This window comes from Microcebus murinus, chromosome 28, assembly GCF_040939455.1.
Source record: "Microcebus murinus isolate Inina chromosome 28, M.murinus_Inina_mat1.0, whole genome shotgun sequence".
NCBI lineage: Eukaryota > Metazoa > Chordata > Mammalia > Primates > Cheirogaleidae > Microcebus > Microcebus murinus.
This window is the reverse complement of record NC_134131.1, coordinates 1,996,950-2,020,446: the sequence shown is the minus strand read 5'-3', so window position 1 is coordinate 2,020,446 and position 23,497 is coordinate 1,996,950. Positions and strand designations below refer to the sequence as shown.

The 23,497-nt window shown below is 59.7% G+C and overlaps 1 protein-coding gene across 1 annotated transcript in view; it reads left to right on the top strand.

The window, feature by feature from the left end:
• COL23A1 (collagen type XXIII alpha 1 chain) overlaps nucleotides 1–23,497 on the top strand; it is a 218,627-nt gene that overhangs the window by 174,635 nt on the left and 20,495 nt on the right. Inside the window, exons 6-9 of the mRNA XM_075998436.1 lie at nucleotides 15,839–15,865; nucleotides 17,791–17,817; nucleotides 19,081–19,107; nucleotides 23,009–23,125. Of these exons, the coding sequence (XP_075854551.1) occupies nucleotides 15,839–15,865; nucleotides 17,791–17,817; nucleotides 19,081–19,107; nucleotides 23,009–23,125 (198 nt within the window). The remainder of the gene's footprint in view (nucleotides 1–15,838; nucleotides 15,866–17,790; nucleotides 17,818–19,080; nucleotides 19,108–23,008; nucleotides 23,126–23,497) is intronic.

Below are 23,497 nucleotides of genomic sequence, written 5' to 3'. Positions count from 1 at the left end.
TCCTCCGCCATCGCTGTGTTTTCTGTGACCTGGAGCCGCCAGGAGCCTGGCTCCCTCCGAGGACCCGGGCAGGATGGTGCTGCTGGACAGGGGACCGGTGTGGGGCATGGCATTAGGTAGCTGGAGTTGGCTCTCCCTTTGTCACTCACTCGCTGTGCGGCCGGGAGCACCACGCTGGGAGTCAGAGCAGACAGTGGCCGCCCCGCCGGGGTCACAGGCCTGTCGGGGAATCAGAGGGGAGGTTCAGCGTGCTCGAGACCTTCAGCCCTCACACCCGACCCCGACCCAGGGAAGGGCTCTGTGAGGCTGGGGTGGGGACAGGGCTGTCCCTCAGGCATGGAGCAGGGAGCCTTCCAGGAAGGCACTGGGCTGGGGTCCAGCGAGGCCCCACTCCCTGTGTGGGGCAGCTCTGGCAGCCAGCGCCCTGGTCCGAGGACAGCGCCCTGGTCCAAAGACAGCTCCCTGGTCCGGGGACAGCGCCCTGGTCCGAGGACAGAGCCCTGGTCACCGGGAAGCCCCAAGCAGGCTGGACCCTGCCAGTTTCCGGGAGGCTGGTGTCCCAGCCTGTGACGGCCGCCTTCCTGAGGTCGTCTGGCCCCAGCTTGCAAGCAGACCCGGCCTCCGTGCAGAGGTGGGCATCTCTTCTCTGAGCTGGCCTGCCGCTGGGCACCGGCATTCGTGTCGCCCCCACCAGGACCTGTGTGCCTCCCAGCCCCTGCTCTGGCACTGCCATTGGGGTTGGGGCTGCTGCCCCGCTTGGCTTCCCGGGGCAGGGAGCGGGAGGACTTCTGTAGGCTCCCGGGACCCGGGCGTTTTGAGCGGAAACTCCCATCTCTTGGCCTGCAGAGGACGGGAGGGCTCTGCCGGGCTCTCAGCATGGAGAGTGTTTGCACACGCTCCCTGTGGCCGTCCCAGAGGTTGGGGCGACTGCCCAGTGCTGAGGGGTCTGCGCCCCCCCCCCCAGAGGCACCTGGTGTGGATGAACACGATGGGCTTCGAGTCGGTCGCTGTGTGGACTAGTCAGGCTTCCTGACATCTGGGACCTGGGCGATCACACCTACTGAGTCAGGGATTAAATGAGGCGTCACACGTGGAGCTGCCCACCCCACCCCCGCCCAGCCCCAGTCCACTCCAAGATGTGACAGCTCCTCCATCAATGTCACTATCTTGCCTCATTGCCAAAAGCATCAAGAGAAAGAGAGACAGATTTAAGAAATCATTCCAGGCCGGGCGCAGTGGCTCACACCTGTCCTCCTAGCACTCTGGGAGGCCGAGGCGGGCGGATCGCTCGAGGTCAGGAGTTTGAAACCAGCCTGAGCAAGAGCGAGACCCTGTCTCTACTATAAATAGAAAGAAATTAATTGGCCAACTAATATATATAGAAAAAATTAGCCGTGCATGGTGGCGCATGCCTGTAGTCCCAGCTACTCGGGAGGCTGAGGCAGGAGGATCGCTTGAGCCCAGGAGTTGGAGGTTGCTGTGAGCTAGGCTGACACCACGGCACTCACTCTAGCCTGGGCAACGAAGCGAGACTCTGTCTCAAAAAAAAAAAATAAAATCATTCCAATCTACTCAATGTACGTTTGCAATATTTGGACAGGAAGACGACTTTGAGAACGGTTGCTTTAGAAAGGGAGGTTTCTCCTGTAGCTTAGGAGTAACTCCAGGACCAGCCTCGGAGGTTGCTTTTCTCCTTGTGCCAGAACCTGATCGCTTCCTAAGGAAGTGAGGACAAGAAGAGATCGGGTGTGGCGGAGACTGTGTGCAGGTCAGCTGCACGTTCTGGATTAACTCGGGCTGCCCCGCAGCTAAACCAGGTCCATGTGTGGACCCGAAGGGAGTGGCTGGAGGACACAGGGCACAGGGCCACCCTCCTCTGTGGGGCAGGCGGTGGACTCAAGGGAATCAGAGCTGGCAAGGGCCTTGGGGTCACCTTGGCTGGCCTGTCCTTGTCCTCTCTGCTCCCAAGGGTTCCTTAATAGCCCTCTTCTGCTGACAGCAAAAGTATGCGTCTCGTAAAACATTCAGACAAAAAGAAAAGCACAAAGAAAAACCACATTCATCCGTAATTCTACCACCCACAGATAAGACCTCTCAGTATTTTACTGGTTGTTCTTTTAGTATTTTTATATGCAAATTGGTTTTTATATTTATTGTCATAAAAATGGGATTGCATTGGACATACTTTTTTGTAGCCTGTTTTTTTCACTTACTGTATCATGAGACTTTTCCACACTGTTAAAATTCCATTATAGAATGTAATGGCTATGTAGAATTTGATCATATTTAATATGTATAATTTATCTAACCCATCTCCAAGTTATTTATATTGACAATTTTTCACCCTTATAGCCAGCATCCTGGGAAGAAGTGTAGGCTTATTTCCATGATTACCTCCTTAAAATAAATATGTAGATGTCGAATTGCTGCACCAAAGGGTTTGCACATGTTTAAGGCTTTTGATGTGTACGGCCAGATCACCCTCCGGGAGGCTGTACTAATTTGCATCCCACCAACAGTGAATGAATGTTGCATTTTGCTCCAAACCCTGGCCAACTGTGGGCATTATCATACCTTTCAATCTATGCCAACGTAAGTTTAAAAATGTATGTGTATTGTTTTAATTTATGGTGCATTTTAATTAGAAGTGTTAAAGATTAAGCTAGTTTGATAGGGAGGTTTGTGTGATCCTAACTGCCACCTGGTGGTAGAGGTTGGAATTGTAGGCATAGAGCTTAAGGAGGAAGTCACCAAAGGAGAGCTTTCAGATCCCAATGGTCCAGACACAGCAAGCATCGTGGACTCAGTAGCACAGGAATAATTATGATCTCAGAACATTGTGAATCACAGGTTGGACCTATACAGGAACACTGGACATGGCACTCTTGAATTTTTTAGTGGTGATTAGCGTTTGTATTGATGAAGTAATTTTGTCATCTCATAAATAGAAAGAAGGCTTAGCTCTGTTCAACACATCTGGATGGTGTCACGCCCTGTGCTGGGCACACTGGGGTGGTACAAAGATGGATCAGGCCCTGTCACAGTCTTTGGAGAGCCACGTGGGAGGGGGACTTTGCCACGGGAGAGGGAGGAATGAATAATTAGGAATTCAGTGTCATCTTCCCAGAGATATCTTGTTTATCACAACCCCTTTTTTCCTCTCTAAATTGTGGCTTCTGTCTGAGATGAAAAGATTTGCCTCCCACACAGGGCTTAATCTTGCCTATACCTTGGCTTTTGTACAGAAAACATTAGATTTTCTCATCTTCTATTTACAACATCAGAATTTTCTCTTTTCCTCTTCTTTGGTATTTTGATTTTTCTTGACTATTGAGCTTTAGTGCCTTTCTGGTTTGTTTCACACATCCAGAAGACAAGGAATGTGCCTAAGAGTGAATCAAGCAGGATTGTGATGATGGTGCTAGCTGGTTGGATGGGGGGTTGGATTAAACAATCAGAAGGCTTTTGGGGAAAGTGACATTTGAACTGAGACTTAAATGATGAAAAAGGTGCAGAGATCTTGAAGGAGATGTGTTCCCATCAGGGGAGAAGCAAGTGCACAGTCATGAAGTTAGAGTGAGCCCTGTGTGGCCAGATACAGGCAAGTCCAATGTGGCAAGAGTAAGTGAGCAAGTGGCAGGGGACAGTAGAAGGCGAAGCCTAAGAGGTCTCCAGGGCTGCACCGAGGGAACCTTGCAGGCCACAGGGAGAGGCTGATGCCGGGGAGGCGAGTGGAACGTGGCTCTGTTTTTACAGAAACACTTGTCCCCAGAGACAGACCACCAAGGGGTCCGAGTGTCCCCCTCCCGATGCATTCTTTGGAACAGAGAAGAAAGGGCTGTGTCACCTTTTACGCCCCAAAGCCCTGCCAACATGCCAGGGAAGCAAGTGCAAATATTGGGCGCCGGCTGGGTGCGTGCTCACACGTGCTGTCCCACCGTGGAAGGCCAGTGGTCTTGGCCCCACTTGAAGGATGAGGAATCTGAGCTCAGAGCGTGGCGGACTCGGCACAGACACCGCCTGCCTGCGTGCCGACGCCCAGATTGGCGCCCGGCTGCGGGATCTCGCTTTGTCCCGCCAGCCAGCCGGCCCTGCAGGGAGCTGGTTGCAGCCGAGAGACTGGGCCTGCGCACTGCGTGTTGGCAGGAGGGTCCTTCTCCTCTTAGCAGCCAGAGAACCAGATCATTAGCGTGAACGTTCGGTTTCTCCAGCTCATCCCTTTCTGTCCAGCCCTGGAGCCCTCTTCCTAAGACCGCATTCGCCCTCCGTTAGCAAACCGTTAGGACATTTTCCTGCTTTCAGAAACAAAAACAAAAACCCCAACTCAAATAAAGTAGACCATTTCTCCACTTCACCTTCTCTGCCATTCCTCCTCTGTGTCTTGGCCATGATGGGAGGTTAGGTAGAGAAACACCTCTCTCGAGGAAACGTCCTGTTCCCTTTCGCTGCCCGGGCGCTGTCCCTGTCGAGGGGCAGCTGAACGGAGCAGGGCACAGCGCGGGGACCGCCAGCCCGGGCCAGTGTGCGCACGGTCCGCCTGCCCATAGGCGAGTCTTTGCTTCTGTGCGCACGGGTGCAAAGAGTGAGGCTCAGCCAGGGTGAAAACTCCAGGAACCGGCTGGATGCAGCGCCTTGCAGTGTCAGAAGGCCTCCTGCCCTGCACCTGTCGGGGTCAGCGCCTGTCCTGTGGGTGGAGAGCCCCAAGTGGAGGGTGGCCAGACCTCGCAGTGGCAAGCATGCGGGCGCAGTCCAGCCCTGAGGGCTCCCCAGGGCCCTGCCCGCCCTGACCGCCTGGCCTTCTATTAATGCCTGGCTGAGCTCTGGCATCACTTCAGTCCTCCGGCCTGTAGGTGGCGCCAGTGCCAAAGGCCCGTGCCGGTTCGGGCAAAGGACCCCTGTTCCCCATGTGCAAAATCGAGGTCGAGGTCTCTATCTCATGCACGCGTTATCCGAGGGGAGCAGATAGTGTCTGTGCGGCCTTCAGAACCACATGTCCCACTCAGCAGGAGCTCGTGAGTCCCCTCCAATTCCCCTCTGAGCTGCTCACACTGCTTTCCGGGCCTGCCACCTGCCACCTGTCACCCCTCATCCTGCCCGCTGTGCCCCGCTGAGCATGAGCAGCTCCCACACAGAGACGCTTGCAGGGCGGGTGGAGCTGCAGTGCGCACAGACGGGGCTCTGGGCCCACGCAGGAAGGAGTGGATAGCCCTGCCTGGGACCAGGGGAGGCCCCAGAGCAGAGGGACATTTGAGCTGTCTTTTTTTTTTTTTTTTTTGAGACAGAGTCTCACTTTGTTGCCCAGGCTAGAGTGAGTGCCCTGGCGTCAGCCTGGCTCACAGCAATCTCAAACTCCTGGGCTCAAGCAATCCGCCCGCCTCAGCCTCCCAGAGAGCTAGGATGACTGGCATGAGCCACCACGCCCGGCCAACATTTGAGCTGTCTTGAGGGATGCCCAGGAGCTCGGCAGAAGGACAAGGTGGGGGGCAGTCCCTGCAGCCCGAGCATGATGGAGGCATGTGGGGCAGGAGGTGACATGTGGTCCCCCTGGCCGGGGACCGTGATCCAGGGTGTGCAGGAAAGGGGGGTGATGCCGGCTGGCCCAGAGAGTGAAGAGCACCCCTCACCCACCCGCAGAAGAGTGTGGAGGCCACGGAAGCCCTGGATTGACTTAGATCTGTACGTGGAAAAGGCTTCCCTGGCGACAGGGTGGAGACTGGCGGAAGAGGGTCCAGGTAGGAGCTGGTTGCAGTAAGTTGCCGAGAAAGCCTGAGCCAAGAATTGGGAACTGAGAACTGGCGGGAGTCGCAGGCCGGCTCCTCCCAGCCGCAGAGCCCCGGGTCCAGGTCCCGTCCAGCTAAATCTGGGAGCCGTGGGGGCGGGGGCTGCACCATCCTTCCAGCATCAGTCCCGGGAGCATCAGCAGCCAGGCCCAGGGGACAGCTCGAGCTCTGGGCGAGGCGGTCTGGAAGACGGGGCCTCGGCCTGGGACCAATTTCGAGATGAACAACTCGGTCGGACTGTTTGGAATTAATCAAGCGAACAGAAAGGCCCACAGAGCACCACCGGGTCACATGCTGCCCTGCACTCCCGCAGCTCGGAAACGACTTTGATTGTAAAAATGCAATTAGTTAAATATTCAGCTGTAATATCCCAAATGTTGGAGGCTTCGACATCCTCCATCTCAGTGTCATCTGACCCCTACAGGGCTGCCCCCCGGCCCCCAGGCTCCGGCGGAGCAGGGACGGATGGAAGCAGACTTTCCGCGTCCTCGAGACAGCCCCCAGACAGGACCTCAGGGAGGTGCAGCCAGGCTGCGGGAAAGGGGCCACCATGCGGCCTTTCTCCCCGGGCCCTGAGCCAGTACCCAGCAGGGGCTTCTTCAGTCCGGCCCCTCCCCTTGGCCCAGCACTGTGTCCCCATTGAGCCCCATGAGTGTCCCATAGGGGTGTCACGGGACACGAGGCAGCCACACCCAGTCAGGGAGGCCTGAGCCTCTGCTCCTGCTCTGGGTTCCCGGACGCCCCCTTCGCCCTGTGCGTGCTCCTGGCAGTGGCCCGGAGCCTCCCATCCTGGCGCAGCTCCAGGGCGCCGGGCCTGCACTTCGCCGACTTGCCTGTCTGCAGAGTGGTTGCCATGGGGACCCTCTTCCCTCCTCCTCGGGCAGCAGGGCACCCCGGCAGCAACCTCGCCTCGTTGCATGGAGTGGAAGAACGTGCTCATGGGCCGTACCTGGTCTGGCCGATGTCACCAAGTCAAGCCCAGGTGTTCGCAGTAAATAGACTTGAGAAAAAGCAGTTATTTGGGTGTGAAGCTGCTCCCCCCAGCTTCTCCTGACATCAGGGACTGGCCCGTGCCCGGCCCGTGCAGTGGGGACAGAGTGGGCTCCAGGGGCCCTGCAGACCGGGTGACCTCAGGCTCATCCCCGACCCCTCCCAGCCTTCGGGTGTTGGGGGAGCCGGGCAGGTGGCCCCCGGGGGAGCCCCAGTGCTGCGCACACAGACTGGGCTCGGGGACAGTTCCTACTGCCAGGATGGTTGCTGACCCCGCAGGGGGAGCTGTGAGGCTGGAGGACCCCCTTTAGGGCCTGTGTCCTCACCTCCCAGCGTCCCGGCTGACGCCCAGGCCGAGGCGGGAGGGCAGGAGTCAGGGCTGGCAGGAGTCAGGGCTGGCGGCAGCCTCGGCAGGGCAGGGGCGCCCCCTAGTGCTCCCAGGCCGGCCACCACGGGGACGTGGGACATGCATTCAGAGAATCATGTCTTCCACGGTGGGTTAATTCAGCAAATAATTACCATGTTCTCATTAGGCACAAGACACTGGCATTTTGGATACAGTAGCAAGAAATACGCCGAGGGCTCCCTAGCCCTTGGAGCCCGTGGTTGAGGGAGAGAGAATGAGAACTGGGGCAGATCTAGCCTCAGCGTGCATGGGGGGCAGGGTCGCGAAGGTGAGGTCGCCGTGACCACCTGTGACCCAGGCCTGCCTGCGGGGGGTCAGCGGCGCAGACCCAGGGAAGGGAGACGTGGTCGAGGCCGGAAGGCCAAGTATGTGCTGATGAGTGGGGAGCTTCATGGTGAACATCCAGACAGAGGGCACCCCCAGGGTGGGCCCGGCTCCTAAGGAGGGCACCCCCAGGATGGGCCAGGCTCCTAAGGAGGGCACCCCCAGGATGGGCTCGGCTCCTAAGGAGGGCACCCCCAGGGTGGGCCAGGCTCCTAAGGAGGGCACCCCCAGGGTGGGCCAGGCTCCTAAGGAGGGCACCCCCAGGGTGGGCCCAGCTCGTAAGTGTGCAGGAGAGGAGAGGCTGGTGGCCCTGGAGCATCCAGCCCCGTCTAGGAGTTGGCTGCCACCCCTCCCCGCTGAGGTTCTACGCCAGGCAGGTGGGCAGAGAGGGGTCTACAGCACCACCCCCCAGCCAAGGCGCCTCTGCTGGGCTGGAGCCGAGTCCCCTCTCCCTGGCCTTGCGGAGGTGCTGAGCACAGCTGAGCCAGGCAGCGCAGATGGAGCGTCTAACCTGGACCGCTCTGGGCTTAAACGGAAACTGCAAACCCACCAGCCTTCCCCGGGAAGCAGTAAGCTCCCTGTCCCTGGAGGTGTGCAAGCCAAGGCCACATGCCCACTCTTCCGGAAGGGTGAGGCCAGCCCAGCAGTCGTCTCCCTCAGCGAGGGCAGGTCGCTGCCCCCCGGGGGGTGGGGGCTCCTTCCGGGCCATTCAAACCCAAGCGGTGGCACTGGGTGGCCCAGCATCAGAGACCCTTAAAGTTCTTTAGAGCCAGGCCCATGGTGGGCTCTGAGGTCTGGGGGACGGTCCCGTGGAACGAGAGGTAACAGGAAGACAGGACAATGGGGAGGGGCCACGTGAGCCTGCAAGGAGGTGCTTGGGGGGCAGAGTCCTCTGGAAGGCCAGGCCCCGGCGCGGCTCTGCCCCAGGGCGGTGGGTGAGGGTGTGCAGGTGCCCCTGCTGCCAGAGGAGGGTGCTCAGGCAGGGAGCACACGGGTTTCGAGCACAAGGTTCAGGCTGGCATCCCAGGCCCGTCTGGCCATGCCTGGCTGCTCCGAGCCTCACTTCCTCGTCTGTGAAATGGGGCCGATGAGGGTACCTGCCTGACGGGGCTGTGGGCAGGGTGGGCAGTGGCTGGATGAGAAGGCAAGTGTGCGTCCCGTGAGTCCCGCTGTCTCTGCATGCACCTGCCCCAGCACCTGCCCCGCGTGGCACAGGGACTCTCGGCCCACCTTGCTCTGGCGCCCGCTGGGTGCCTCGCTCCGCTTTCCAGAGGAGGAAACGGCCCCGGGGAGGTTAGCAGCTCTCTCCGGGGCATCCAGGGCGGGCACGTGGTCATCAGGATTTCCCCTGCCCCTTTGCTGGGCAGGAAGGAAGGGCGTGTGGGCAGGAGGCAGGGAGGCTGGTGGCGCTGGCCCAGGAGGGAAGCCAAGTCGCAGGCAGGAGGGCGCGAGGATGGAGAGGCAGACCGGAGCTGGAGTCACAGGGGCGAGCGGGTCGATGCCCGGCGGGAAACGGTTGAGGCTGGCTCTTTGGGGACGCAGAGAGAAGGCAGGGCCTGGGGCAGACTGCGGGCACCTGCCCCATCTAAACCGCGGCGCTGCGGCTCAGCCCCCACAGGGCGACCATGACCACACCTTCCAATATCTCAGGAGAAGCTGGCAATCCAAACTTTACACAAAGTCTTTGGACTCTTAAGGGTTCTGGCTCAGTCTTTACTGGTGGTGAGTGGCAATTGTGCAGCCCCTGTTGTCTGTCTGGGGGAACAAAGGGGGACCCGCCCAGCAGCCCAGGGGGCAGCTACCGCGGAGGCCAGCAAGGAGGCAAGCGAGTGGCCCGGCCAAGGGCAAGAGGGCAGAGCAGGGCTTGGCCTGGGTGTGGCCCAGGGCCGTGGGGTCCCTGCTGGCAGGAGGGCAGGGGCTAGTGTCCGGACCAGGCGGGTCTCAGCTGCACCTCCTGAGCCGTCCAGGCAGGCTGCCCTAGCACCCACCGAGCTGCGTCTCGGCTCACACGTCCCTTTGGACTGACTCGCCACCGAGTTCCGGCCACCCTGTGGCCCCTCTGGTCAGCTGCTGCTCCTTGCTCTAGATCTCCACCTCGTCCAAGGGTGGCACCAGACTGAGCCGGCAAGGGGTGCCCCAGCCTGTCTGCCACTCCCAGTGCCTTCCCTGTGCCTGAGCTGGTGACACCCGGCCAGAGGTGGCTCAGGCCCACACAGCCTGACTCCCTGGCCCCACCCCCCGTCCTCCCACACCCAGGGGCCACCAAGGCCCTTGACTCCCCTCCGCCGACCGACCGGGAACAGCTCTTCCTGAGACCTGACGGGGTAATCGCCTCTCTCCCCACCAAATATCAGTGACGGGCACATGTGCAATTTCGGCAGGGATTTGGGGATCTGCTCAAAGGCACAGCCCTGTAAACACCGCCTCTGCCAGCCAGGGTGTGTAACACGGACATGCGTGTAATTGCTTCCAGCACACACGGGCTAGCCCCGAGCACGCCCTCTCCCGAATAGGAACCAGCTGCTCTCGTGGCTTCACGGCGCTGCAGACCTGCAAGGGCCCTAGGAGACGTTTTAGGCTACGAGTCACAAACTCAGATGCCCGCGGGGAGGGACGGGCATCGCCCGGCAGGAACCTGGGCCCGGGGCTGGGAGATCTCCCACGTTTTCAAGAAAAGTCCAAATTCTGGATGTTTATGTAAAAGGTCACAATTTTTTTTTTTTTTTTTTTTGAGACAGAGTCTCGCTTTGTTGCCCAGGCTAGAGTGAGTGCTGTGGTGTCAGCCTAGCTCACAGCAACCTCCAACTCCTGGGCTCAGGCGATCCTCCTGCCTCAGCCTCCCGAGTAGCTGGGACTACAGGCATGCACCACCATGCCCGGCTAATTTTTTTCTATATATATATTAGTTGGCCAGTTAATTTCTTTCTATTTATAGTAGAGACGGGGTCTCGCTCTTGTTCAGGCTGGTTTCGAACTCTTTATCTGGAGCAATCCTCCCGCCTCTGCCTCCCAGAGAAGGTCACAATTTTTAAATGCTGTAACTAATTCAGTTGGTTTGGAGCGGTGGGGTTTTTATTTATTTATTTATTTATTTTAGCTGCATAGACCAAATAAAACCCGGCCCCAGGAGAGACACTGCCTGAGCCCAGCCCTGAGGGGCCCAGAGGGGGGCGGCCTGGAGCACAGGGCCTTGCGGCAGGCTCCTGGGACCCCAGCAGCTAATGCCGCCGCAGCTGGCTGTGAGTGGGGGCAGTGGGCGCCTGCAGATCCCACTCCGTGAAGGGCCCTGGATGCCAGGAAGCGGCTCTCCGGGGCAGTTCTGTGCCACCATCGGAGCGTGAGCAGCAGCGTCTGAGCTGGACCTAAGCGCTGGGCCCTCCCTCCCTTTCCCTGCGGCGAGGAATCCGAGTCTGGGAAATCGCTCAGCCCGGGACAGTCCTGCTGCGGCCCGTGTGTGTGCAGACAGCCCGGGCTGGAGAGCAGAGCCACATGGCGCGGCCTGCCCCGCAGGGACTGCCCGCCCAGCCCGCGCCCGCCGGCCAGCAGAGAAGCACGTGGGAATGTGCTTCCCGGGCTGGGACCTCGGGCCCCAGCAGCCTTGTAATTTGATGAATTGTCAACATCTGGGGCGTAATTACCGGGCCGGACTGAAGATCCTGGGGAGCCCCTCGGGCAGGGCCCCATCCCAGTGCGCTGGGAGGGCTCCACCCCCCGACGGGAGCCGTCGGCCTTCGTTCCGAGCAGAAAGCTAGACAGTCACGCAGCGCCGGCCGATGGGAGCATGTGCTCGTGCCTGCATCGAAACGCGCCGGTTACTGATTCCGTGCGGCTCAGCAGAGGCTGGGGCTGATGGGGGGCCGGGGGGAGGGCTGGGCCGCCGTCAAGGGGACTGCGCAGCTGGCAGGGAGGTGCAGGGCCAGCCTGGCCCCCCTGGCCGGGAGTCACGGGGTCGGCACAGGCTGTCACTGGCTGATGAGCACTGAGAAGCTCCGGGCATGGAGCCGCCGTGTGCTGCACCCCAAACCTGCTTCCCCAAGAACCCCCACCCCTCTTTGCAACGCTTGCCAGCATTTCTCAGACGCCGCCTCTCTGGAACCCCGCTCAGGAAGCATTCCACAGCGTGGGGGAGGGAAGGAGGCACGAGCCCCAAGGTAACAGGCGACAGCAAACGGCGAGGCCCTGCACCCGACGGCCAGCCCCTCGGAAAGCCACACAAAGGTCTCCTGCAGCACTGTCCCCCCAGGGCCAGGGCAGACCCCACTTCTGCATCAGCTTGGGTCGCTCAGGGAGGGGTAGGAACACAGGAGAATGACCTGAGACTCAACTCAAACTTGTCATTTGAGAGGGGACGGCATCACCTGCATTTTACAGATGGGGAAACTAAGGCCCTGGAGCTCCCTGGTCCCTGAGTGGGGCAAGGGACTAAGCCAGCCCCCGGGGTGGGGGGCAGGGGGGTCAGCCCGGCTGGCGTCCCCAGCCGCCGGCCACCTGGCCTGCCACTCGCGTGCAGTCAGGGCTTTGTTTGCTCCCCACGCATGCTGAGACGTCCCGGAGCGCAACTGAGCTCCACGAGGAGAGAGTGATTAAAGCAGCACCGAGGCTTGTCAACAGCTGTGGGGTTTCGTGGAGGCGGAAGGTGTTGAAAACCTCCGGTGGGTCCCCTGGCTTTGATCGGGCAGGGGAGGGAGCTGGCGGGGATGGGGCGTCTTTGCAGCTGGGGCTCCGAGCGTGGATTTGAACCCAGGCCTAGCAAGGTTCCGGGCCTGCCTCTGTGAGCTGCAGGTGCACCTGCGCGGGCCACCATCCCTCACACTCCTTCTGCAGGGGCATCGAGGGCTGCCTGGAGAGGAGAGACCCTGCACGCGCCTCTGCACGCCTCTGCCCTGCACGGGGGCTCCACCCTTGCAGGCTGCTCAGAGCAGCTTGGCCCCAGCTTCGACGCTCGGCCTGGACCCTGCCCGGCCTGCCTGGGCCCCCGACCACGACCCCCCAGGTTTGTTCTTGGCTCCCTTCGGACCAGCCCCGGCCCCTACCGGAGGTGTGCGTCCTCCCCAACTGCACCCAGAGCCAGGCTCTGCCCCCCATGGAAACTGCCAGTTTGAGTCATAACGCCAATCGTGACTTACCCGTGGCTTCGCACAAATCACTCTGAAACGACGTGGAAGATACTCACAAGCCAAAACGCGTGCGTGCAAGACTGAGGATGCACCTTCGCAACGAAAACAAAACGAGAAGTATCGACGTGAAGCGTCAGAGCCATGACACTTAGTACGACGTAAGGGGAATCCGACCTTTCGTACTTAACACTACACTAGAAAAAATTTTTCCTCGGGGCCACTGTGTTTTATTACGAAAATAGAATGAAAACTTGGAAAACAAAACGATCCTTTCTAATTCAATGAAAAACTTGTTATTTTTTGTTGTTTGCTGTGTGTGCGTTATATGCAACCTAAAAAATAGTTCACTCGTCTCCCAAAGTGAAGAGATACATGAGTTACATACACTTCACGAGGCCCCGGGCTCATTAATGGGGGTCCTGGGAGCAGGACGGCAGGCGCCGGCTGGGGGAGACAGGTGGCGGGGGCAGCTCCGGGGAGAGGGACGGCAAGGACGGGCACTGCACCTGTGACGTGGGCCCAGGCCCCCACCGGGAGCCTCCAGGCCTGACGCCCCGAGACTTTGGCATGGCCCCACGCCCTCTCCTGGGGCCCCAGGCCCACGCTCTGATGTCCAGACCTCCACCGCCCTCGGGCTGATGGCCAGAAGCACGTAGAACGGCCCTGGTTTCCCGCCGCCGGTAAGGCCCTGGCCGCAGGTCCCCAGGGTGGCTGCTCTCACGTCGTTTGGGGAACTGCCAGGTTGGCTGTCACGGCTCAGGGCGGCGTGGAGGCCGCGCCAGGGAAACCAGCGGTTTTCACCTCCTGACCGGCGGGTGGGCAGCTCCCAGCCATGTCCAGAGCTGCAGGAGGACAGATCGGTCCGCTGGGGGCCAGGAAAGGCTTCCCAGAGGAGAGCCGGCTCGCCCCGGGCAGAGACGGCGGGGAAGAGCATTGCACGCCAGGGGAACAGCCCGAGCCAAGCCATGAGGGTGGGAAAGAAGCCAGAGAGCTCAGCGGGTGACGGGACGCAGAGTGACCGCGCAGCAGCAGCTGGCCCCGCCGTGGAGAACGCCATGCTGGGCCACGGAGTCTGTCCCAGCCAGTGGGAGCCCAGAGGGGTGGGGACAGAGCCAGGCAGAGGCAGCCCCAGTCGGGGTGGTGAGCCATGCTGAGGCCGGAGCTCCCCTACCCCTCGGCCCCCACAGGGTCCCTCCTCGGCCTTTGCCAGCCGCCGTCCCTGAGCGGCCCTCCCTGCTCTCCGTCGGTCCAAGTCCTCGCTGCTGCTGTCCCCAGGCAGCTCTGCCTCGTAGTCCAGTCCCCCGGGACACGCTCTCCCGGCTCCGAACGGGCAGACCCCTTCGTGCGTCCTGCCTTACCCCTTTCCACGTTGAATTACAGGTACCTGCGCACACCCTGCCTTTCCTGCGCTACTTCCCCGGGTCGCCTTAGCGCACGATTTCCGGGCACGTGCTCCATGCCAGGCCTCATGATCCGCACAGGGGATCAGACCCTGTCCTGGCTCTGCCAAGGAGGGCCTGGCAGACCACACGCCGCTAACTGTACGTCGTGGCCGGGCGCCGTGGCTCACGCCTGTAATCCTAGCACTCTGGGAGGCCGAGGCGGGCGGATTGCCTCGAGGTCAGGAGTTAAAAACCAGCCTGAGCAAGAGCGAGACCCCCGTCTCTACTATAAATAGAAAGAAATTAAGTGGCCAACTAATACGTATAGAGAAAATTAGCTGGGCATGGTGGCGCATGCCTGTAGTCGCAGCTACTCGGGAGGCTGAGGCAGGAGGATTGCTTGAGCCCAGGAGTTTGAGGTTGCTGTGAGCGAGGCTGACGCCACGGCACTCACTCTAGCTGGGCAACAAAGTGAGACTCTGTCTCAAAAAAAAAAAAAAAACAACAGTACATCGTGCCGTGTGCAACAGTTAGAATGTATGTGCAGGCAACAGGGACAGACGGGCTGGCTCTGGGAAGCAGAGAAGCCCGGGGGACTTCGTGGAAGGGGACGTAACTGAGCCGCAGTTGCACAAGGGAGGGAGGCGCCCGGCGGGCAGGCGGGGTGTGTTGAAAGTGTGGAGCCTCGTGCAGCGTCGCTGGGTCAAGGGCGAAGTGTACGTGGGGATGGGGAACAGCTGGAGGGGAGGACGGGGCTAGCAGAGACCAGGCTGGATTCCTCTCTACTCCACGCGGCTGTGGTGCGCTGGCTCTCAGAGCCAGCCCTGGGTGACCCGGCTTGTCTCAGCCTCTACTTTGTCTGCAAAGCCCACAGCAACGCAGGAAGCTCAAAGCGCTGCAAGACTCTCCTAGCTACAAGTGACAGAAACTCAATTCATGGCCGGGCGCGGTGGCTCACGCCTGTAATCCCAGCACTCTGGGAGGCTGAGGCAGGTGGATTGCTCGAGGTCAGGAGTTCGAAAACAGCCTGAGCAAGAGCGAGACCCTGTCTCTACTATAAATAGAAAGAAATTAATTGGCCAACTAATATATATAGAAAAAATAAGCCGGGCATGGTGGTGCATGCCTGTAGTCCCAGCTACTCGGGAGGCTGAGACAGGAGGATCGCTTGAGCCCAGGAGTCTGAGGTTGCTGTGAGCTAGGCTGACGCCACGGCACTCACTCTAGCCTGGGCAACAAAGCGAGACTCTCTCAAAAAAAAAAAAAAAAGAAAAAAGAAACTCAATCCACGCTGGCTTAAGGGAAAAAAAGAAGCATTAGCTCGGGGACTGAAGTGTGCAGGAGTAGCTGCAGCTCCCAGCCCTCCGCCCTGCCTCTCTCTGTCTCTCAGCTCTGCCTTCCTCTCTGTCAGCTTTTTCTCGAGCCACTTGGGGGCCCCGGGAGTTACAGGCTGAGCCCCATCAGGAAAGAAGAGCCCTCCTTCCCCTAAACCACGACCATTCCAAGTCCCAGGCAAGCTGGGGTCCCAGGCCCGTCCCTGCCCCTGGCACCCTGGTGGAGGGAATTTGGTGACATGCTTCCTGTCCCCCAGCAGCCGCCAGGCACCACGGGTTGGGAGGGGGTTGTCTTTAGAGAAGGAATGGGGCTCTGTCGTCAAAGGCCGGGGCTCTAGGCAGCAGATGCCTTCCTTTCCCCCAGCCCGGCCCCAGTCCACATGGAATGTGCCCAGACCACTGGGCTCAGGGCCGGCTTTTTCTTGTCACTGACCTGGGTCTTAAGGCACAGAGGAAATGCTGTTCCCACGTGTAACCCTTTCTCTCTTTCTCTTTCATCTTGCAGGGACCCCTGGGTCTGGATGGCAAGCCCGTAAGTGTTGACAAGGCAATTCTAGGTGGTGCTGGGATGGCACTGCCACTGTGGGGCTGTGAGTGACCATGGGGCACCAGAGGGAAGGGGCCACTGGGAACCCGGTTCAGCACAGAGAGAAGCTGCTGGGTGCCAGACTTGAGTTCCAATCCAGGTCCACCACCTGCTGACTGTCACACCCACAGGGGGGCGGGGAACCTCTTCACCTCCCAAACCTGGGGTTTCTCGTTTATGAAATGGGTGCATTAACCCCTCGCCGACAGGAATGTTTTCAGGTTATGGGGAGCTGTGGGCAGCATCGTTGCTGGTGTCCACTCAACTCTCATGTCTCACGGCATGGGAGCCCCTCCCAGCAGGCTCCAGGCACAGAGTGTCTCTGGATGTGTTCTCAAGACTTCCGTGGTGGGCGTCGGGCTGAGTTCTCAACACCTGGGCCAGGGGCCCATAGTCCATGGGCATCCTCAGCAGATGAACAAAATGCACAGGGAGACAGCACAAGTAAACGAATAATTGGATGTGGACAGATGGATACACGGATGGCTGGGTAGATGGAGAGATGGATGGATGGATGGATGGATGGATGGATGGATGGATGGATGGATGGATGGATGGATGGATGGATAGGTGGGTGGATGGATGGATGGATGGATGGATGGATGGATGGATGGATGGATGGATAGGTGGGTGGTTGGGTGGGTGGATGGATGGATGGATGCATGGATGGATGAGTGGATGGATGAATGGATGGGTGGATGGATGGATGGATGGATGGATGGATGGATGGATGGATGGATAGGTGGCTGGTTGGGTGGGTGGGTGGATGGATGGATGCATGGATGGATGGATAGGTGGGTGGTTGGGTGGGTGGATGAATGGATGGATGGATAGATGGATGGATAGGTGGATGGATGGATGGATGGATGGATGGATGGATGGATGGATGGATGGATGGGTAGATGGATGAATGGGTGGGTGGATAGGTGGATGAATGGATTAGTGGATGGATGAATGAATGGGTGGATAGGTGGGTGGATGGATGGATAGGTGGGTGGTTGGGTGGATGGATGGATGGATGGATGGATGGATGGATGGATGGATGGATGGATAGGTGGCTGGTTGGGTGGGTGGGTGGATGGATGGATGCATGGATGGATGGGTAGGTGGATGGTTAGATGGATGGATGGATGAGTGGATGGATGAATGGATGGGTGGATAGGTAGATGGATGGATTAGTGGATGGATGAATGGATGGGTGGATAGGTGGGTGGATGGATGGATGGATGGATGAGTGGATGGATGAATGGATGGGTGGATAGGTGGATGGGTGTGTGGATATATGAGTGGATGAGTGAACGAATTGACAAATGGACAGACAGACAGATGGTGGGTGGATGAGTGGGTGGGTGGATAGATGGATGGATGGATGGATAACTCTTCCAAGCAAGGACTGATGGATGGAGCCCAGACTCCAAAAGGCTACCACCCTTAAAGGAAAGAACATTTCTGGAAACAGGATCTCTGTCCAGTGCCTGCCTGCCTTGCAGATTCCAGACGGGCAGCTTGGGGGCAGTGGTCTCCTCCCCGGCAGCAGGTGCAGGTGGGAGCTGTGCAGGGAGGGGCAGCTGTGATTTCTGGGACGAGTGGCTAGTGCATGTGCCCCTTTCCCTGCTGAGAAAATGCCAGTGGGCCCTTGCTGGAGGCCTCAAATCCCTCACCTCCCTCGTGCTGAAGACTGAGCCGGGGCGCTGCCTTGGGCCAGCACGGGCAGCTCTCGTTAAGGGCTGATGGCTCCTGTGCCATTTGCCACGTAGCTGCCCACGGCTCTGCTCAGCCTCACAGGCCCTGGGAGCCGTGGGGAAGCCGGAAGGGCGGCCAGCCTCGGCCTCCTCGCTCAGGCCTGTTGTTTCTCCACTTTCCTTCTCCAGGGACTTCCAGGCCCTAAAGGGGAAAAGGTAAGCGAAGCCTTGGAGGCCGTCCAGATGTGGCAGCTGAGGGAGGATGCCAAAACCTGCCTCCAAACCCCAGTTCCAGAGTGCAACGTTGGGCATGCCACAGCCGCTTCTAGAGCCTCAGTTTCCCCTTGTATATAGCAGGGCGAGCAGTGCCTGCCTACTAAAATGGTTGCGAGGCTTATATTTCACACGCAGAAGGGTTCGGTCTGAGTTCTCCTAGCGCCAGAGCACAAATTACAAAACCCGGAGGGCCCCAGTCTGTCCCAAATGATGAGTGTCCAAAGCCACTAATCATGAAGAGGGCGGCCAGGCGGGCCTGGGGGTTGAACGACCACGTGCACAGCACTCTCCGTGGGGAGGACACCCACAGGAACACAGATGGCCGAGAGCTGTCTTTGCAGCCCCCGGTGAGACAGGCTTCCCTGGCATTTTGGCGCTAACAGTCAGTCACACTCGGCCCCACTGGAGGGCGAGGGTCTCCGAGTGCCTTGGAAGGGGACAGGAGACCTGTGTGTCCCCTGTGGGATCAGGAGGGGGAGTGGCCAGGACACACGGAGGTGTGCCTGGACCACATCCGCCCCGGCCCGAGACGTGGCTGTGGGGAAGAGGGCCCTTCTGCGAAGTGGCAGCTTAGGGTCAGAGCGGGGCGGTTCCCGTCCGTTGTCGGGGCTGAGGACGCTGCTGGAAGGCACAGGATTCGGTGTCCAGGGCCTCGGCTTTGCCTTCCGGCCCCGCCACCAACCGCGTGGCCTTGTACAATTTTCCTGGCTCTGTGAGCCTCCGTTTCCCCAGCTGTAAATTAAAGCCAACCTCCCAGTCCTCATGGGGAGGACTGCGTGAGGTCACGGTCTGACTGTTCATCGGTAATGAGAGACTGGCGCATAGGCAGGTGTCACGGTGACCCTCTGGTGACGTCCCGCTGGCTCTGACTGATGCCACCGAGGCACAGAAGTGATCCACGCAGGGGCTCTGAAGCCAGACAGGAACCCGAGTCTTGGTAGCTGCTGCTGCATAATGACCGCCCCAAAGCTTCCCAGCATAAAACCATCGCGGTCACCCCTCCCAGTGTGCTGGGGGAGCGGCTGCCTCTGGCCAGAGTCACGGGCCTCTGCGCATCTCGGTTTCCCGTTGGAAAGGAGACAGCAGGAGAGCCCGCCTGCAGTTTCTGCCAGGGCTGAGGCAGACCACGCATGCAGAGCACGCAGGGAAGGGGGAGAAATAACGGAAGCGGTGGTGACGTGTCTCCCTGTCTTTTGTTCCTAGGGTGTACCAGGAGACTTTGGCCCCCGGGTAAGAACCGAGCAGGACCTCCCTCGTCTGTCCACGCCGCAGGTTTTCTGTAATAACAAGGCCCCCGTCACTCCCTCTGCCTCCCAGCTCTCCAGAGCTGGTCACAGAAACACGGAGGCAGCCAGCCCCTCCTCCCCCCCATGGCCAGTGTGTGGGGGCCCCCAGGGACCCCCCCTGCACAAATGAAGAGTGTCTGGCAGGTGTCCAGGTCCCAAGCTCATCACTGAGATGCTGGGCAGTGGGGCTGGCACCGACCCAGACCCGAAACCGACCGTCGGGAGGGAGTGGGCAGCAGCCCCGGGAAGAGGGTTGGCTCCAGGGCCAGCAGACGTGAGCCCAGAGCTCAGCTCTGCCGCTTACCAGCCAAGGGGCCTTGAGCAAGTCACTTTCCCCCTTCTGAGCCTTTCTACAACGCTGCGTGGGGGTGACAGCCCCCACCCCAGGCGGTTGTGGTGAAGATTCACTGCTTCACACAAGCCAGCACTCTGCCCCCCGGCACGGGGACAGCAGGTCAGTCTCCCAACCAACCTGCCCTCAGGGTCCCTGCACCCATGCGCTCAGAAGTGCCTCGCGCTGGGCCTCGGGTCTCCTACACAGAAGCTGGAGCCGAGCCCCGAGGTAGCACACAGAGCAGGTCTCGGCGGAGGGTCACTTGAGTGGCTGGCCGTGCACGGGGGCCCTTGCCGTTTCTGGCACAGCCGGGCAGGAGGCTACAGAGCACTGGCCCCAGGGGGGACAGGCAGGTCTCCAGCTGCCCGGAGACAGGCCAGAGAGCGGCGTGCGCCGGGCTGTTTTAAGCAGGTCGTGGGGTGGAAACTGAGCCTGCAGCCGGTCACCCACGGCGAGCACCTGCTCACCGGCTGGGGGTGGAAGGGGATGGAGCCGAGAGAGCGGCTGGTCCCAGAGGAGGCCGGGGGCTTCCCGAGGACAGCCTGGCGGAGGCTAGAGGCAGGCACCACCAGAGGCCTGTTGAGAGCCACACCCAGAACGGAGGCGGCATTATGTCCCCTGTGTTTCGTCAGTGCAATCCGTCATGGGCCGTCCCAAATCAAGGGGGTGGAGAAGTAGTGCCCCCACCCCCACCCCTCCCCCCCACACCTGCTGTCCCTGGAGAGCCCGTGGGACGGGAGCTGGTGCAGGGACCTCTCTGGAGTAGGCGTCTGTGTCCCCGATCACCAAGCCGCCTTTCCCTGGGCTGGGTTGGGTGGCTTTGCCTCCAGAGGGTCAAGAGCCTTGTGGATTTTGCAATCACCCTCCTGCCTTTCTGACCACACGATCTGTTTGCGGACTAGATGGTTTTCCCACGGCTCCATCCGGGCTTTCTAAATAGAGACCGCCACGCGTACAGTCTCCACGTGCTCAAGGTAGACTGCCGAGCGGGGTCTGGGCCCGCGGCTTTGCTGTGCTCACCCCTGGACTCACCCCACACCCCCAGGGCGAGACCTCAGCCACCCAAGCGGAGGGAGGAGGGCGCCCGGGGAAGAGCCTAAGAGCATCTGTCCTGGACCCGGTCGGGTGTCCAGACCCACTTCCTGCCTTGTTAGTAGGAGGTCCCCAGGCTGAGACCCCTGAGCTGCGGAGGAGCAGCAGAGGGGTGAGGGGGGGTCTCCAGATCTCCCCGACACAGCACAAGACGAACAGGAGTTACCTGACCCTCTCACCACCCGAAGCTGGTGGCCAGACTGTCAGTTTTCTTTCCTTCTAGCCGGAGTCACCACCTTTTGGTTGGTCCCTGGCTATGCCAGACTGGGCGGAAGATCTGCATGGCAGACACTGAGCGCTTCCGTTGATTTTTTGTTGTTGGGAAACCAGATGAATTATGTGTTAAGTGCAGTTTGCTAGAGAGAGGAGCTCTCTCAGATCATGGCAACCGTGGGTGAAAACAGTGTCTAAAAGGGACCATCTAGGCCGGGCACAGTGGCTCACGCCTGTAATCCCAGCACTCTGGGAGGCCGAGGCGGGCGGATTGCTCGAGGTCAGGAATTGAAACCAGCCCGAGCAAGAGCGAGACCCCGTCTCTACCATAAATAGAAAGAAATTAATTGGCCAACTAATATATATATAGGAAAAAATTAGCCGGGCATGGTGGCGCATGCCTGTAGTCCCAGCTACTCGGGAGGCTGAGGCAGGAGGATCGCTTGAGCCCAGGAGATTGAGGTTGCTGTGAGCTAGGCTGACGCCACGGCACTCACTCTAGCCTGGGCAACAGAGTGAGACTCTGTCTCAAAAAATAAATAAATAAATAAATAAAAGGGACCATCCGCCCTGACGGTCAGAGAAGGCTCTGCAGGCTTAAGTAAATGCTGTCCCTCTCTGACCCCCAGCCAGACGGTGACCGTGCCCTGGCCAACTCGTCATGCAGATGCAGATGGATAGTAGAATAGGACGGTCTTCACGACGTCCTCACTTGCTCAGTGCGGGGTCCGCAGAAGGTTTCTTTCTTCCTTTCTTGATAACAAGAAGTTCGGGAGCTACTGTCACCATGGCCTTGCTGTGCCCCGTTCCTGTGCCCTGGGCAGGCCCTGCTAGGGGGGCAGGAAGGTGTGCTGGTCACACTGTGGGCTTTTCTCGTTGAAGCTTGGGCCAAGAAGTGAGGGCTCTGGCTGCCTGAGGTCTGACCCGGTACTAACATCAAGTCCGAAAGCCGGGGACTTAGTGTTGCATGAGCCTGTGTGGCCCTGCCTCACCTCTGCTTGTGACTTTCCTCGTGAGATAATTACAGATTCCACCTGCCTTGGTGACAGGTGACGCCCGTACACCTGCATCCAGCCTCCCCGGTGACGGCACCTTCCGTCACTGTAGTTCGACGTCACAACCAGGAAATCGACGTTGATAAAACCCACCAACCTGATTCAGATTCCCCAGTTTACATACACTCATTTGTGTGTGTGTGTGTGTGTGTGTGTGTGTAGTTTTATGCAATTTTATCACACTTGTAAATTCGTTTAACCATCACATGGAGATCTAAAAATCACATTTGTCTCTCTTATTCCAAACTCCTGGCAGCTATTAACTTGTTCTCGGCCAGGCGAGGTGGCTCACGCCTGTCATCCATCCTACCGCTCTGGGAGGCTGAGGCAGGAGGATCGCTTGAGCCCAGGAGGCTGAGGTTGCTGTGAGCTAGGCTGACTCCACGGCACTCTAGCCCGGGTGACAGAGCGAGACTCTGTCTTAAAAACAAAGTTGTTCTCCATGTCCGTAACCTCGCCGTCCCGAGAGTGCCGCGTAGATCCTGTCACACCGCACTGGCGTTTGGGGATGGGCTTTGTCACTCAGCACGAGTCCCTTGAGGTGCATCCGAGTGGCTGCCTGTGTCAGTGGCTTGGTCCTTTCCCTTCCTGCCGAGTAGCGTTCCGCGATGCCCACGCACCACGCCGACTGACCGCCACCCACTGAAAGACGCTTGGAGTGTCCGGGTCAGAGCTGTCACTAATAAAGTGCCATGACATACGTGTGCGGGTTTTGTGTGAACCTAACTTTTCGTTTCTCTGGGATAAGTGCCCGAGAGTGCACACTTCCACCACTTTCAATGAGGCAGGCGTTGACCGGCTGAGGTCCTTCGGGAGACACTCAGCCCCCTTCCGGAAGGCGGGGGCTGGGCGGGCACGGGGCTCCCCCACACCCGTTGTGCACACACTCACCCAAACACCGCAGCTGGGCTGAGGGGCTGGAGAGTGAACCCCGGGAGTGTGAAAGTCCCTGCCGGGCCTCTTACACCGAGGCCCAGAGACCTGTCCTTCGTGCAGCTGCCACAGAGTGGCGAGCGGCCCAGTGACAAAGCCCTTCCCTTCGAGCCCAGCCCAGGGCGGGGAAAGGGCGGACTGCCCGGCTGCGGGCGCCACTCTGGAGGCTGGAGCCCTGCCCCCACTCTCAGAGCCATGCTGAGCCCCATCTTTTTCAGGGAGACCAAGGGCAAGACGGAGCTGCCGGACCTCCAGGGCCCCCTGGACCGCCTGGGGCCCGGGGCCCTCCTGGAGACACTGGGAAGGATGGCCCCCGGGGAGCACCAGGCCAGGCGGTAAGAGGGGGCGCCGCGCTGGCCCGCCAAGGACCTGCCCTGTACTGACCGGGACCCCAAAGCCTCGTCCCAGAGCCGACCCCAACCCCAGCCCTGTCCCTAGTGCAGACCCAATGTGATCCTAACCCCAGTCCGGACACCGGACCCGGGCCCAGCCGGACCCCAACCCAGCCTAGCCTCGACCCCAGTTCAGATCCTGTCCTTGACCCAGACCTAAGCCCGCCCCTCACTCCAGCCTAGACCCTTACCCCGGTCAGACCTTAAATGCAGCACTAATGGGGTCCCTAACCCCAATCAAGACCTTGGCCCGGCTGGGCGCGGCGGCTCATGCCTGTAACCCTAGCTCTCTGGGAGGCCGAGGCGGGTGGATTG